Genomic DNA, 17,275 nt, shown 5'->3' on the forward strand with positions numbered 1-17,275 from the left:
CTCATTAGGGGTAAAATGCCAAAATTATATTAGATCAGTGCCTAGGGTCAATGTCCTTCTCATTGGCTACTACCTTAAATATGGACCATTATGAAGCACAATTAAATACTTGTTCACCATCAATGTCTCTCACTTGGAACCCCACCACCACACATATATGAGACCTGTGTACTCTCATAAGGTGAAACCTATTTATGTTTGTATGAAGAGCATCTCAATGGCTCTCATTGCATCCTTTCCTTCATCTACACTGATCTGAATGAAGGAAACCGGTGAAATAAATACTTCTAGCACACTTGCCCCACATTGCTTCCACCTATCTGGTCTTCTCAGAACAGTATATGAAGGTGATGAGAGGAAGCCACTGAGATGTGGTAATATTACAATATGATCTCAACTACCTTTCATTAAATGGGATAGGGGTAATACATTTAAAGTACTGTGCAGTGACTGCACTGAATATTGGGTGGGTGGGTTAGACTCAACGCCAGTCCGTCAAGGTGCGTCATACATGCAGTGGACTGGTTTGGGAGGAACTATGGATGTGACAGCAAAGACATGTGGACTAGAGCTCTGTGCAAGGATGTGAACTACACAACCAAGAAAATCAGTGTCAATCAAAAAGGTTAAATGCAGATGGGTCGGGTAGATACTGTTGGATGGAATCACGTGTGTGTGTGTGTGTGTGTGTGTGTGTGTGTGTGTGTGTGTGTGTGTGTGTGTGTGTGTGTGTGTGTGTGTGTGTGTGTGTGTGTGTGTGTGTGTGTGTGTGTATAGAAAACAATAAAAATGGTAACCCACTTATGGGTTAGGATCTTCAGACTCAATAATATAACTAATGTCACAATGGGTGTAATAGCATGGCAGTGACTACCTCACTCAACCAGAGGAGGCTGGTGAAGGGAGGATAACTCATAATAATGGATGGACTAGTAGAAAACACATGGAAAACCAGGTGTTTGATACCACTCAATTTATTCCGTTCCAGCCATTACTATGAGCCCGTCCTCCCCATCTGAAGTGCCACCAGCCACCACTGGTCTTAACCAATATGGTACAGTACTGTCTTCATGTCAGTGCTCTGTGGCCTGTTCCCGTCACCAAATCAACCCCTAGTCTCTACTACGCACTTCACGTATATGAAAGGATTGGATAGGTACAATACGGTAATAGCTGCACCTTGCTCTGATTGGCTTACACCTATGTAATCCTCCCAGATCGACAAGTGCCTAAAAGGTAAGGCCAAGTGGTTGATTATGAATTGAATATTCATAAATGCAGAGGCTGTCTTTAAAACAAAAACACATGCAGTAGGACTCCATGGAGTGTGGTTCAAACTGTAAAGTCTTCATATGAAGTAAATGCCTGGCTGTATGTCTAAATTGTGCCAGTCATAGGTAAACATAGTAAATCCCTGAACTACAGGACAGCTCAGTGGTAGAGAGGAGAGCAGTAGCATCGGAAAGGATTGGACACTCAAAAGACTCATGATAGAACATCATTGATGATCATAAAAAGAATAGCAATGCATCTAAACACGGAGAACATAACACAACCACCCCTTCATGACTGAATCATTACATAGTTAATGCATACTATACACACACACCATTAGATTCCTCAAATCTTAAGCATTTTCACTCAAAACTTATTCAAAACAAACATTTTAAACTCAAGAGTACATTGAATGACAATATTATTTAAACAAACTGTTCAAAGAAAATGATTACATCTCTGAATCCATCCTGGTGGCTCGCTGTCTAACTGAGGTACGAGTTAGAAGGGAAGTCATTAGTCTACTGGACAGTAGGGAAACGTGCACAAACCAACTGGCCTGCGTTAATCTGGTCATTATCAGCAGTGACAGAGAGAAGCATCACATCATACATACAGTCAGAGTGAGAGTAGTAGCGGCTCTGTACCATTGATTCAGAACAGCATCTCTTCCATTCAGAAATGTATAGCAGAACACTTTACACTGATAAACTAACACTGATGGGAAATTTAGAGGAGCATTTACATAGGTGTCCATTATCTTAATGAGTAATGAATGTTTGCAGACAATTCACTCATCACTTCTTCATTGGTGTTACTTGATATTCTACAGTTGTAAATGTACAGCGTCAGAGGAAGGAAAGGAGGAAAGAGAAGAGACTAAATCTAGGAAAGGTAGCGAAGGGAACGGGTCAAAAGTAACAAACAAAAAGGACTTCTGGACTGGACAGAGACAGTGCACTGCACAGGCAAGTATAGATATTTTACATCTGACATGAGGTTACAGCCACAACAAAAATCACAGCAAGAAATCCAAAACAACTCAGAACAAATGAGCAGTTGGGGGAAAAATGACATTGTTTGTACTGTTATAAGTAATGTTTCAGCATTTCAATTCAGCTTTGAATAAGTAGACCAAAATAACATCTAGCATACAGCAGCACCATGACAACTGCTGCGACTGGTCTTACCGGTATCCATGACAACTGCTGCGACTGGTCTTACCGGTATCCATGACAGTGACTATCAAAGAAAGTAGTACCCTCCCCTTGGTTGGGTTGAAACTGGATTTTATTAAAGACAATACAGGTAGCGATGGCCTCGTAGAGAGACAGCGGGTTCATAGTTCAAACTTCTAAAGCACCCGCCTCAACTACTGAGTCTCCGCAACTCATCTGTTAAATGAGTCTTTACACTGGACGATTCTTCACTCTCCTCCCCCCTCAGATTGGAGAAATGGAGATGGACAGAGTGGTGTTTTGTTAGAGCAATGAGAAACACAAACATCGCTGCCTCTGTGTGTAACTACAGCTAAGGCTTCTTCACAATGGCGTCAATCACAAGTTAGCGAATAGCGATGACTCTGCTCTTTACACAAACAACCGAGGTTTAATAGTCGCAACACAGCCAACTCACTCAGTCTATACATTTAAAAGCTGAGAAATATACAGAGGGAAGAGAGACTTAAGCATGAAAACCTCTAGGAGAGAAACAAGGTTATTATTTAGAATACGATGCACTGGGAGCACGTTGGGGTTATGGTGGAGAAACTCCACAACAGCACTGATCATGAAGTCAGCACTCATTTAGATAACCAAATCCTATTGAGAAAAATGGTTGTATTTAGGACACACTCTCAGGGAGCAACTTTGTTCCTCAATCAAACCCCCTCCCATCTATCCATCCCATCAGCCCCTCCAGCCCATCTATCCCTCCCTCCCTCCCTCCATACATCCCATCCCATCTATCCCTCCCTCCCTCCCTCCAGCCCATCCCATCTATCCCTCCAGCCCAGCCCATCCCATCTATCCCTCCAGCCCATCCCATCTATCCCTCCAGCCCAGCCCATCTATCCCTCCATCCCATCTATCCCTCCAGCCCATCCCATCTATCCCTCCAGCCCAGCCCATCTATCCCTCCAGCCCATCCCATCTATCCCTCCAGCCCATCCCATCTATCCCTCCAGCCCAGCCCATCCCATCTATCCCTCCAGCCCATCCCATCTATCCCTCGCTCTCTCTCTCTCTCTCTCTCTGAAAGTGTTTATATCAGCTTATTCACACAATACCGGAGGTAAGTAGAATTTTAGTGAAATAGAATAACCACCTGTTTCTGTTTCTATTTGATCTGTGCTTGTCGTCTTCCTTCTAGTTCACACCTCCATTACTCCCTCACTGCTTTAGTGAGGGGAAGCAGAGAACATTGTTGCTCCTGGGGATTGGAGGAGGGGGGGGGGAGGCAGATTTGGTTTGGTTACCTATTTCATCCATAACACATAATTGCTAAGCTGGTACTGTATTGTGGTGAGGTGACGTGCTAGTTTGTGTCAAGGTGCGATCAGCTAAATGTAGTAAAACAAATTACTCCACTAGGATTAACATAGTGAGGACAGACTGGGCTCATACCATAAGGGTTCTACACATCTTCTCCCCGTGTTGGGTAGCTAGGTGTGTGGGTTGCTTTTCATTCAGCATGGGTTAACATTTCAATAGCGTGGGGGTAAGAAAGGTCTCTTGGGGGGGTAGAAGGGACCTCCTCGGCCCCCGCCGAATGGAGGGCCAGGACGCTTGCCCCCGCGGAACATGGGTGGCTCTCGGTTTAGGTGTGGGTGGACAGGGGGCCGCGAGGGTGGAGTAGAGGTCTCTGGGGGTGGAGTTGATGGGGGCGGGGGTTGGGGGAGGATAGGCGCAGGAGGGATGGCGAGGGACGGTGGGGATGGTTGGGGTTGGGGTGTCGGGGCTGGGCAGGTGGGCTAGCTGGAGGGTGCTGGAGCGGAGGAGCTTGGGGGCGAGGAAGCAGGGGGTCGCCTGAGGGAGAGGGAGGGGTGGAGGAGGAGGGGGGTGGAGGAGGGAGGTTGATGCCATCCTTGACACGGCCCAATAAGGGAGGCGGTGCACCGGGGGTGCCGGGGCGGTGGAGAGGGGGTGCGTGGCGGGGAGTGAAATGCTCTTTGACTGTGCCGGGACGAGGCATCTTAGGGGGCTCCCCTAACAGAGAGGACATGAGGGGAGTGGGACCTTTACCCCCCCTGGGTCCCCCTCCCATCCCCCCTCGGTCTCCTCCGTCTGGGCGGAGGGGCAGTTGGCGGTCAATGGGGACTAGAACCCCACCTACCATGACTGCCGAGGGGGGGAGGAAGTTGCGCGGAGGTGGAGGGAGCTGGGGCATGGGAGGGGGTGGAGGACGTGGGATGGGTGGAGGAGGGGAGTTGAAGAAGGGAGGAGGGGGTGATGGTGGAGGTGTGAGGGGAGGGGACCCTGGGGGTTCTCTCCATGGTAGGGGGCATCTGAAACTGGGGTGGGGGCCGTGCGGATGAGGGTGATTAGAATGAGGAGGAAGGTGGTGGTGTGAGGTCGGGGGAGGCATGGGGGGTGAAGTCATGTCGTCAGAGCCGCCCTGAGGGGAAGGTGAGGGGGGCTGGGTATCCAGGTACCCTTCCTCATCATACCACATCCCTCCACCTGGCCTCCCCCCTTCTCCACCCCCGCGACGCAGCCCTTGTCCAATCACCCGGATACTTTCCACCGTCTGGATGCGCTCTCCGGTTGGCTGGCGGTTTGAGAAGCCCCCCAGTGATTGGAAAGGTGCTCCCTCTGTGCAAGGCGACACCAGCGTCTCGATACGGTGGTACTGCCCCCTCCCCGTCAGATGAGCCCCCACCATCCTCTCCTCCCCTCGTTCCACTCATTCCTCCCTCCTCTGACCCGCTGCTGGTCTTACGAGAACCTATGGATGCTCTCCTCTCTCCTTCGACTGCTCTGTTGTTCCCGTGACTCTTCCCGTGACTGTTCTGTCCATCCTTCTTCACCTTGCTGCTTCCCAGTGATGAAGAGCTAATCTTCCTCTTCGAATCTTCCTCCTTCAGCTTGGCGGCCTTCTTCCCCGCTCCGTAGCCTTGGAAACGAGAAGAGGAAGAAAGGAAGTCCACGTCGCTGCTGCTTCCTGTTGGGGTGATGACGGCGTCCCAAGGGTCACTGCGGTAGGCCGTGGGTGAAAGATCATGACCTATGGATGAGCCTAAGCTCTTGGGGTCACTGTTGAGACCAAGGGGGTCGGAGGAGACACCCCCTGGTGTGTCCATGATTTCGTCCTGTGTGGGGGTGCCTCCGCTCTCATCCCTGACAGGGGTCCCGTCTACCCCGTCTCCCCCCAGCAGAGGGCTCCCATCCCCCAGGCCCAGACTGAACCCTGGGTTCCCCTGGAGGAAACGATTGATCTTAGACTCTAGGCTGGGAGGAGAGACAGAGCGGCTAGGGAGAGAGGGAGGAGGAGGAGGGGAGGCCTCTCGGTTTTTCTCCCAATCCCTGGCTCCTCTGCTCCTCTCAGGTGTGTCTCGTTTGAGACTGTTGGTCAGGGGGGGTTTGGTGTTGCTAGGTGTGGTGGGTGTGGGGGGGCCCTTGGCTGCTGAGGAGTCTGGGGAGGCATGGGAGGAGGGGGCAGAGGAGGAGGAGCTACCAGACCTCAGCAGAGAGGACAGACCTGAGGAGAGAGAAGAGAAGATGGAGAGAAACAAAGATATGGGGAGAGAGAGAGAGGAAGTGGGGTGGGTGGAGATAATTACACCAGCAGATACACAAGTTATTCAACATGAAAAGTGCCCCCCAAAACAATTTCAACAGAAGCCTTGCATTTTCTATAAATCTGCCTGTGTGGTTTACTATCTTATGTGTGTCTCACTCTGTGTTTGGGTCTTTGACAGGGCGTTGAGGATGCCTTCAGGGGTGACGTTCACTCTGGACAGGATGCTGGCCAGGGCTGGGCTAGGAGGGGTGGGGCCAACTGGGGTTTTGGAGGAAGATGATTGGCCAGAGGGGGTGGTGGGAGTTCCAGGGGAGGGGCGAGACACAGGGCTGGCTGCTGAGAGAGACAGAACCACACAGAGAGAGAGAAAGAGAGAGAGAACAATCTTATGTAAACATGTTATAACATTTCTGTACCAGTGTGTCACAGAATCCATATATTAACTCTGCTTATCTTGCCAAGTATAGACACACACCTGTGTTCTTCATGGCTGATGTGATACTGCTCAGTATGGAGCTGATCTTGCCCAGGTCCACATTGGCCAGGTTCATTCCCAGAGGAGCGGTTGGACCGCTAGGACCACTCACGCCCGCGCTCGTAGGGGTGCTGGGGGTCACTGGTGTGGGGGTAGACGAGGCTGCCTTTTTGAGAGGGGATTCGGTGGAGGTTCGAATGAGTGTGACAGGGGCGGGTTTTGCTGCGGTCTTGGAGCTGGTCACCTTGGAAACGGTGGCTGATGACGACTGCTTCTCTGCTGATGGAAACAAGGGGTTAACGTGTTTATTTTGAAAAGGGGTTAGCGTGTTTATTTTGAAAAGGAGTTTGCGTGTTTATTTTGAAAAGGGGTTAACGTGTTTATTTTGAAAAGGGGTTAACGTGTTTATTTTGACAAGGGGTTAGCGTGTTTATTTTGACAAGGGGTTAGCGTGTTTATTTTGACAAGGGGTTAGCGTGTTTATTTTGACAAGGTTTAGTCTCATTGAGAATTCCCTACTGCCATCTCACCTGTGTTGGCTGTCTCCATGTCCTCCTCAGACAGATCCATGTCCTCCACATCTCTGTTGTCCCCCTCTCTCACAACCCCCATGTCCCTCTCATCCATGGCACTCCCATCCAGGTCCGGGTCAAAGCCCAGCCTACCCCCTCGGCCTCCTCCCAGCCCCAGGAAGGGGGAGTCAGAGCCGGTGGGTGAGGGAGCGTCCTCAGAGGGGGAGGGGATGGGAGAGTCCTCGGGACCGGGAAGGGAGGACTTGAGGGCATCCAGTTTACGTTTGAGGTTGACCACGCGGTTGGCAAAGGTTTTGTAGGCCTTGAAAATTAGAACCATAGAATTAGATGTATAAGATTTTGATTAGATTATTTATTTGATAGATGATTATCAGATTGATCGCGTGAATGATTGGTTGATACTCACGCTGGCCACGATCTTAACTTCTTTGTATTGCATCTCATAGAAGACGTCTGCATTTCCTAGAGCCTCCAGCAGAGGGGGCCCTACAGGCATCTGGTTCTCCAGGAAACTGACAAACTCCTGCAGCTTCTGACTGCCCTCTTCAAAGTCCTTGGCAAACTTGTTCCCTCCGGCCTTGTCTTGATGGACGGAGGACAAGCGTAAAATAAGTCATTTAAACAAGAGTACACAGAAGCCAGCCACACCAATATGTCGGATATAACACCGCAAAGCTGGCGACCGAAGTAATTGTGCATGTGCCCGGCCGCCACAAGAAGTCGCTAGAGCGCGATGGGACAAGGATATCCCAGCCGGCCAAACCCTCCCCTAACCCAGACGACGCTGAGCCAATTGTGCACCGCCTCATGGGTCTCTCGGTCGCAGCCGGGCTACGACACGACCCGGGATCGAACCCGGATCTGTAGTGATGCCTCTATCACTGTTCAGTGTATTAGACCGCCGCACCACTCAGGAGGGCTACTCTGATTGCTTTGCTTTACAATGTGCTTAATATTAGGAAAGTTGAGAAATAAATATAGGAGGCCTAGACTATAGAAAGATGATGGGATTCTCCTCTTTTTATTAGAGGCCATCAAAACTATGTTGTTTTCTCACGCAATTGAATAGCATAGCCTATAGAAATGTTGTGCAACATGGGCTTATAGGAACATGTACTTTATTCTATGCATCAACCAGCTATGAGCTGACTCTCGCTACACAACAGGTGATCCTATTCCCCTCAAACTCTTAACGCCAGGGCTCTCATGAAGTGTTCCATTTGATTTTCCATTGCATTGATGTCAGAGTGATTTGAGGGTCAATAGAGCGCTGAGTACCAGGCCATTAGCAAGTTTGGTAAGCTACTACTGACTATAGGGGACATCAGAGCGCAGTTTTGGAGACGCCTAGTTACTGTGATTCAACGGTCACGTGGAATTTGACTGCAGTCATGACGACTCGTGACTGCCGGTGTGGCGGTAATACGGTCACCTTAACAGCCCTAGGCATGAACCCTGGCCTTAACCCTGTTTTGACCAGTGACCTTTGAGTCTCTTGAGGGCCTCCGTGCTGCAGACGTCCACTCTGAGAGCTGTCAGCTGGGTCTCCCTCATCTCCTCCTCCTCCACCACCCGTTTGAAGCCTGCCAGCTGCTCGATGAACGACTGGGGCTGGAGAGAGAGGGGGAAGGAAAGAGGGAGGGCGTGGGGAAGGAGGGAAAGAGTATTATTGTGTGCAACTCCATCAAGGGCCAATCATCATTTGAAACAATAAAGCATCATCCCCGCCACTGTTTGGGTAAAAAGCTGAGGGGATAGGGCTGAAGAAAAGTAACCACTCAAATTCATAGACAGAGCTATGGATACAAGGACTGACCATCCATGATATCAACATTATCGTTTTAACCATGTTTGGAGGCTATATAGTGTACGTTTACATTTGTTGTTTACAAATATTGGAGTAAAACAAGCTTATATTTGGGGTTCTGATGGGCAGTTGAACTAAGCTCATGAGGCATTTATAAAAGTTAAATTCTTCAAGAATCAATGGGTACAAATCATTAATTTATCAAAACCAAAAATGTATGTAGTAACTGCAGATTACCTCTTTAAAAGGGTAAAATCAATTTAGCAGAGGGAAGAAAAAAAATACACTTACTATGAAATCAGCCACAATCTTGGACTTCAGGGCAGCTTTGGGGTTGACTGGGGCTACAGGACAAAACCACAACACAACACACTGACCTGTTGACTCATACAGACCCAGAGGTTACAGAAATAGAGAGAGACGGCAAAAGGAAAAGATGGTGAGGAGAGAAAGAAATAGGAGCATAGGAGACTGACCTGGCGGGGGAGGAGTCTCTTTAGCCTTCTCTTTCTCCCTCTCTCTCTCCTTCTTGGCCAGGTTGGCTTTGAGCTGAGTGATGAGTTCCTCAGGATAGACATTTCTCTCCTCCCATATAGTGAAGATCCGCTCCACTGACTTACGCACCTTCGGGTCTCTGGCAAGACAGCAGGTCAAAGGGCAAGAGGTTAGAAGGGCACAGATTCAGTCAGCAAGAGATTGGTGGTCAATTTAATCATGGGCTAATCCTAACTTCCACCTAAATCAGATGTTTACTTAGTCTCCCCATTGACAATTAAAACGTGCCTCAAATGGAAGTTAGGATGTGCCTCACAATATTCATATAATCCAGAGCAGTTCACTCACTTGACCATTAGTGCAGCGTTGGGGAGCACCTCAGCGAAGGCTGAGCGGTAGACGATGGCGTTCTTTCTCTTGCAGTTCTGTATTACATCATTGGCAAGATAGAACAGATTCAGGCGGTGGTTGGTGTCCGCTGATGGAGAGAAGGAGGAGAGGAAGACAGGGGAAGAAGAAGAATAGGTGGAGGAGGAAGAGGGTTAGTGGGTCCTCAGAAGCCTGATGTTTAACCACATCAAAAACCTTGACCAGCCTGAGCATAGACCACCCTAGTCCCATGGATGACCTGCCTAACACCCCAGTGGATGACCAGTCTAAACCTAGACCACCCTCGCCCAGTGGATGACCAGCCTAAACCTAGACCGCCCTGTGGATGACCAGCCTAAACCTAGACCGCCCAGTGGATGACCAGCCTAAACCTAGACCGCCCTGTGGATGACCAGCCTAAACCTAAACCGCCCTGTGGATGACCAGCCTAAACCTAGACCGCCCTGTGGATGACCAGCCTAAACCTAGACCGCCCTGTGGATGACCAGCCTAAACCTAGACCGCCCTGTGGATGACCAGCCTAAACCTAGACCGCCCTGTGGATGACCAGCCTAAACCTAGACCGCCCTGTGGAAGACCAGCCTAAACCTAGACCGCCCAGTGGATGACCAGCCTAAACCTAGACTGCCCTGTGGATGACCAGCCTAAACCGCCCAGTGGATGACCAGCCTAAACCTAGACCGCCCTGTGGATGACCAGCCTAAACCTAGACCGCCCTGTGGAAGACCAGCCTAAACCTAGACTGCCCTGTGGAAGACCAGCCTAAACCTAGACCGCCCTGTGGAAGACCAGCCTAAACCTAGACCGCCCTGTGGATGACCAGCCTAAACCTAGACTGCCCTGTGGATGACCAGCCTAAACCTAGACTGCCCTGTGGAAAACCTATTAGCTCATGCATTTGCTAATCAATTCTGGAAATATAGCAAAACCAACCAGTGTCGATGGGAAACTTCACTGAAATGATAAACAATGCAGTGCTTTTACTAAGTGACAGACAGATGTCATGACAAGCTGATATTCACTTTTCTATCTAATGCATAATTAACGCACAGACAAAACATCATTACTGCAGCGCACACTTTTTTCAACTGACAACTTCTCCAACTGAAGCCCTGTGTTACAGGCAAGGCTAAGACATGGAAACCAAATAGGCTTGTCATGCAGGTAAATGGAGTCCAACCTCCCTGAACATATGAAGATGCAACACGGTAGAGTCACAATGTCAATAATCATGTTCAGCACCGCCACCGATTCAGTCATGACACATTGTTTTCAGCAGACGGCGTTGTCACACTCCGACACAAGACAACATTCATGACATTCACGTCATTTTAAAAAATGTAAATGACTCCATACATTCAAAAGCCTGCACACTCAGAGTTAAGGTATTTCAAAATGACAGCTGATGGAGTAGGGAAAACAGACACAAATCAAACACAGATCAGGTTCTGATGCAGAAAAAGACTAGAAACGGTATGTACGAGTCCCACAATATCAATTAGGGTCATTGAAGCCAGTTGATAAACTGAAAGTGATATTAGCCTATGCCCTACAGCCTCAGCATCTTGTGCAGGACAGCTGTGATGACTAGTGTAAACCAACTAAGTAGGGTATATCTTAGTAAATGGTAACAAAATAAACAGATGCATTACCACTTTGTAACATAAAATAACAATACAGAAGCCTTTCATACATCTCAGTTGAGTCCAAGTGGGGAAAGGTTGTCAAGTCAAAGGAGAGAGAAACGTCCACCCTGACTCCCCATGGGAAGATGCCTTCAGGGAGGACGAGTTGGAAAGTATTCAACCAGGTGAGGAAGAGATTAAGACTAGGCACAGAACAGTAAACAACCAGCTCTATGCTGTCTACAGCACGCAAACCAAACAGTGTGGGCTCCTGAGGGGCGCAGCAGTCTAAGGCACTGCATCTCAGTGCAAGAGGCGTCACTACAGTCCCTGGTTCGAATCCAGGCTGTATCACATTCGGCCGTGATTGGGAGTCCCATAGGGCAGCACACAATTGGCCCAGTGTGGTCCGGGTTTGGCCAGGGTAGGCAGTCATTGTAAATAAGAACGTGTTAACTGACTTGCCTAGCACTGTGGATTGAATCGAGCCCCAAGATATCCAATGAATGTAACAATGAGTTCTAATTCATATCCTAAGTTCATTACATGAAACGACTCTTCTTCGAAAAGATCCTAGAGTCAAAAAATAGAACTTGCTGAAGTCTAGGCCTAACTAAGTCTAGGCCTAACTAAGTCTGAGTGGTGGGAAAGGGGAAACAGTTCAAATATCATATAAACAATCACTTTCAATGGCAACAGGGTCTCAGCTTCCTTCCCTGGCCTAAGCTATATTGCAAATCTTCAGTTGAGAATATTGCAGAATGATTATGGACTAGGACATGTGATTGGGTGTAAATGTGGGGCCTTGGATGGAACACCTGTTGCACACACAGGAGTGTGACTGAGCATCACTGTTCTACTACAGCCGACACCGTAGTCTAGGTGGACACAGACCAACGGACACAGACACACTCAGGGCCACGTCTGGGGGTTTAAAGTTTCAACCTACAAAGCCAAAGTGATGGGGGGATATTTATAGTTACATATCAGGATATTCTTTTTGATTATATTTCTTACCATTTTGACAATGTGCCAATATTATTGTGGGCTAGTTGGCTGCACCTGCAACAAAACTCCAGTATTTTTCCATAGCTTGCTCTCAATCATTTTAAATAGGGAACCAATTTCAGCACTTATTTCCTTGACTGATCAAAACTTTCTCATGGTCCTCTAATGCCTCTGCAGCGGACATATGGTGAGCAATATCTTTGGAAAATGAAAACGCAATAAAATCTTAGTATCAAAATCACAATACGCATAGTATCGGCGCCAAAGTATGGCGATAATATGGTATTGTGAGGTACCTGGCAATTTGGCCAGGCAGACGGCGATGCCACGTGAACCATCAGTTAGCAATCATGATGCATGTCAACAGGCATTACAACAGCATTAGGCTTAGTGTACCTCTAAGAGGGACAGCCCATTTGCAGAAATTGGTTCCTCCTGACCCAACACAGAACTCCCTGACCTAGTACAAGCCAGCCAGGACCAGATATTTTGGGTACCTAATTAGCACGCTTTAAGCCTTCCAAACCAAACTGCGATGAACTCAAGTTGTAGTAGTAAAATATGTACCACTACCTGCACCAGCTCAGGTACAGTAGGATTCATTTTGCAAGTGGAAAAAAGGTATGTGTTCAGAAACAGAACATCACATAGGCCCCTCCCTACTGCTGTAAACAAACACGTATATGTTTTCTCAATCTCATAGCAGAAACACATGACCGAGATTAACCAACAGTTAGTTATTTCCAGTTGGTCATGCAACACATTACAACAGTATTTTCTCTGGAATATTGTTTTTGCATTGGGGGAGACCCAATAAGATAGTTAAAATGATTAACTATTATTTAACATATTTGACCATGCATATAGCGTATCAGATCAGGTATGCTATTAGCATTAAGCATTATCACCTGTAGCCCAACAGATGCAGCATAGAGGCTATAAATAAATAGGCTGAAGCATGGGGTTGCTTATCTGCATTTACCCTATTGGGCTGATCGTGAGCTAGATCCCAAATGTGATCTTTTAACTAGTTAGCATCCTATTAGTAAAACGTATGTCTCAAAAAATGTGCATAAATAGTGAATATAATGTAGCCCTGCCTACCGGTTAGGGTTAGGGTAACTTGGGGTATTCCGCCACCCGGGGTAACGCAAACCCCCTGCCTCTACTTCTCACCGAAACCACTTCATGTCACACCCCCCACACTTTCCCTTGTTGCCACTGCTCTTCCTCAACTAAAATTTGTTCCAGCACATTTTGTTTTGTCACCCCCCAAAAACAAGCGGAAGGGTGGTGTTTCACCCCAAGGTACCTTGCAATGGACTGTTACATTTACCCCACTCTCCCCTATACTCTCACAGCAAATTACAGTGATAATGTGCTTAACCATGATGCTGCTAAAAACCTCTGTGGTGCAGTTGGCACATATTCAGGAGTTAAGAAATAAATCAAGTAGAAATGGAAAGCTGACAACACCCTCTTTTTAACAAAGGCCATTAAAACTGCTTTTCCCTGCGATCGCAAGAATTGTAGTGCATCCATGTCAGATTGCTATAGGGAGGGAAACCTGTACTCATAACATGAATGAATCTCAAGAGGGAAATATATTAACTATTCAGTTATCTGATTTGTCTAGCATTACATTTTGTTTGCAGGGGAAAAATAAATGTTGACTGGACTGTTCTAGCATTAAAGTGTGCCTCGACAGAAATATTTATGTTTCATATTTTTGGGGCGTGACGGCAATGATCTTGCCGTGGCGCAGCGCCACAGTTAAATGAGTGCAGTGGAAACACTGCATTACAACACAACCCTAGGAACGGAACCGTTAACACGGACATCCAACATACCGGGAAAATTAAAACATTTGAGTTGAAAGTTTAACCTGGACAACGAAGCCTACAACTCACCAACTTTATCTTTGGTTGACTGAGTTCAAAAGCTAGTTTGAATGTTTGAGGACATCATAGATAAAGCACAGCACCATAGACAATATATATACATGTGGTTGAGCCAAAGACAGGGACAGAGAGAGATGGGAACACATGCAACCGTGCAAATGTTTAGTCTACTGCAGTGCAATTCATTTTTAATTAAAGAAAACTGCTCAGGGAAATGAAAGCATTGAAAACCAGCTAAACCTTTATAGCTGGAGGCAAGGAAAGTGGACAACATCCGTTTCCATAAACAACAAAACACTGGCATATCTATTTCCATGACATATCACACCACGCACTTCATTAAATAACCCCTCAAAAACACAATGAATGACAGTCAAAGTTTAGGTGTAGGCCTACTCTAGCTAGCTAAGAATTTAACCCCAGTGTTTGACAAATATAAATAGCTATGCCAAACACTGGAGTTAAAATCTTAGCTAGGCCTACCCAGGGGCATTGTGAGGGATTGGCCACCCTTAGTGTCCCGCCATTCTCATTGGGTCAGAGCGCTGTCAATCTGGCTCAGATTGGAGTTAGGACTGGGTTTGTTCTGGCGGGAAAGCTGTTTGATTGGCTGGCTGGCTTTTTTGGGACGACAGAGCCCAGCATGACTTCTCTCAGTTGAGTTGATGAAAGCAGTGCAGAGGTGGAAAATTGCTAGGTAACTGCTGTTTGACAGCAAACTAAACTAGTTTCCCAGTGTATAGCCAGTGTAGCTGTTTATTGCTGTAGACTATGGCATGTGTTTGTTCTAGAATGTTATGCATGTCCCTTATTGACTGAGGTGAATAAAACTACAGCAGCCAAAGTGATAATGGCTGGAGTTATTTTTGCCATTCCCCAAATAGCATTTTAGACCTTTTAAATTGTATTGAAACATGCATCTTAAACTTTAACAAATGTCTTGGATGGGGGAGTTACCACTGGACATGGTGGTAGTATCGAACTTGAATATGGATGACTTCAAATGTATTTATTTTAATACATTTGGGCAGATACAAATTAACAGTTGAAACAGCAGAGGTGGCAACAAGTTTCAGAGTGGGAAGGCAGATATTTTCCACTGGGCCTAGAGTTCTTCCTGATCTGATAACCTAACCAGGTAAAACACCAGACCTTATGACAGTGATTAATCAGTTGTAAAAAGGTTTTATATGGACTATACTGGGACCAGTTTTTCTAATCAGGTCAGAAAACTCCTGGCCCTGGGGAGGATGAAAACCCCGTCAGACTGCAGCAACCTTGTACTTGTTCATATGAATTATGTTTTAAAACACAGACGGAGACCACTATGAATGGACAATAGAACTCCGGGCTGAGGTTGCTTTATACAGGTTTGTATCATGTAGACCTATGCAACTGTAGATGGTAATAAAAACGAACTCTTATGTAATCACTATTGTGTTGACCAATTATTTCCAGTTAACCACTTTGGATTGAAAAAGTCTAGGTAGCCTAGCCAGCACAAGTATGAATACAAATCCAACTTGATCACATGTTCTCCTAATGCAAACAAATGGGCCATAAATACAGAACAGCTTAGTTTATCCTGGCCAGGGGGATAGGGCGCATAGTAGGCTGTGTGTTGTTAGTAGCCCACAGATTATCAGACTGAGAAATCGTCTCGTTTTCACATACAGCATACCAGAACGCTAATGTTTAGGTGTAGGATGCTGCAAAAATTCGCAGCCTCTTTAAGAGGTTAAGAGTTTTTGCTTGTGTCTGTCGGGGCTGATGTGCTATCACATTTACTAAATAAATAGACCTAAGCAGGAAAGTGCTGAGCGCTTTGCGCCTTGTGCACGGCCTGTGATCTCCCTAATCTGATTGGTCAAGACACACACAGAACATGCAGCGATCCGATGTGCAGGACAGCAACTGTGTGAGAGTTGACGAATCATGAGGAAAATATGCCCCCCCCCCAAAAAAAACACGTACTTTGTTCCTCTCTTGAATGCTTTTGTCGATATTATGTATTAAACTAAACCAGCTAGCCACCCGTTTTGCCGGTGGGTCTGACACAGTTATACAATACAATGCGTCGTATTTTAAGCCAATTTAACGCTTTTTGTTATACAATTTGCTAATGTCCCATGACCACACGACTGGTGTTGCCCCCCCTCTTTGCCACCCCGTTAAAACAACAATACAATTGACCCTGGGCCTAACCCAGATTTCTTCCTAAAGTCCGGTTTTTCAGCCCATTTACTTACCCAGCAACATGTATCACCTATGCTCTGTCAACACTACCCCCATTTTAACTCTAGTTCAAACACATTTGATAGTTTGGCTAGCTAGCTAATTACCTGGCTCCTCTGCAGTTCTGCAAAAACATAGCGCGTGCGATGCGCACAAAACAGGCGCAATGTCGAACCATGTGTAGACAGGTCAGGTTCGAGCAAACTAAATTGATCACACTCGCTAGATAACGTTAATATACATAACGATTTGTTGAACTGCAGCTACTGGTAGGCACTACCTTACTACACTACCTTACTATAACTAGTTGGTTACATTAGCTTGCAAGGCAGCTAACTATAAGTACACATCTTATGTTAGCTTTGCATGAACTTTATGGAGTCAACATTAAGTCGGTAACACATTAGGAACATAATTGATTAGCTAACGTGTGTATAGTAGCAGGGAAGTAAGCTAACGAATGACAAGCTAACGTTAGCTACTCACATTTCTTGAGCCACTTCATCCAGTACCGAACGATAAGGCTGTGATACTTTTTATTTTCAATGCACCAGGTCGACAGTCCCTGTATAGACTCCATAGTGTTGGATACTCCTTGGAATCTGCGGTCCAGGGTGGCCTCCAAAGCGCCGCGGCCACCATGGCCGCTAACAGCTCCAGAACCCGCCGCCATTTTTCCAGTCCTCTCTGGTACTGCAGACATGGACACCGCAATGAGTCATGAAGGTAGCAAAAGTGTGACAGACGGGCGAGAGGAGACACGCCCCCTACAGATCTAGAGTAATTCTGAA

General features: G+C 46.8%; 1 protein-coding gene across 1 annotated transcript; it reads right to left on the reverse strand.

Annotated features, from left to right (window-relative positions):
• Positions 1–4,918: 4,918 nt before the first annotated feature.
• On the reverse strand, positions 4,919–17,214 carry LOC124005805 (regulation of nuclear pre-mRNA domain-containing protein 2-like). Its single transcript, XM_046315369.1, has 10 exons — positions 16,971–17,214; positions 9,674–9,803; positions 9,307–9,464; positions 9,122–9,174; positions 8,508–8,634; positions 7,430–7,605; positions 7,021–7,324; positions 6,491–6,769; positions 6,172–6,351; positions 4,919–5,973 (listed from the first exon to the last, which is right to left on the reverse strand). Exons 1-10 carry the CDS (start codon positions 17,185–17,187, stop codon positions 4,937–4,939), a joined length of 2,661 nt encoding a protein of 886 aa, XP_046171325.1. The 5' UTR covers positions 17,188–17,214; the 3' UTR covers positions 4,919–4,936.
• Between the last annotated feature and the right edge of the window lie 61 nt (positions 17,215–17,275).

This window comes from Oncorhynchus gorbuscha, linkage group LG19 (assembly GCF_021184085.1).
Source record: "Oncorhynchus gorbuscha isolate QuinsamMale2020 ecotype Even-year linkage group LG19, OgorEven_v1.0, whole genome shotgun sequence".
NCBI lineage: Eukaryota > Metazoa > Chordata > Actinopteri > Salmoniformes > Salmonidae > Oncorhynchus > Oncorhynchus gorbuscha.

Coding starts and splice junctions, on each gene's coding strand:
- LOC124005805 (XM_046315369.1), bottom strand. CDS start 17,187: ATGTCTGCAGTACCAGAGAGGACTGGAAAAATGGCGGCGGGTTCTGGA. Junction 9,465..9,673: donor AACGCTGCACTAATGGTCAA/GTGAGTGAACTG, acceptor CTGTCTTGCCAG/AGACCCGAAGGTGCGTAAGT. Junction 9,175..9,306: donor AGAGACTCCTCCCCCGCCAG/GTCAGTCTCCTA, acceptor TTTGTCCTGTAG/CCCCAGTCAACCCCAAAGCT.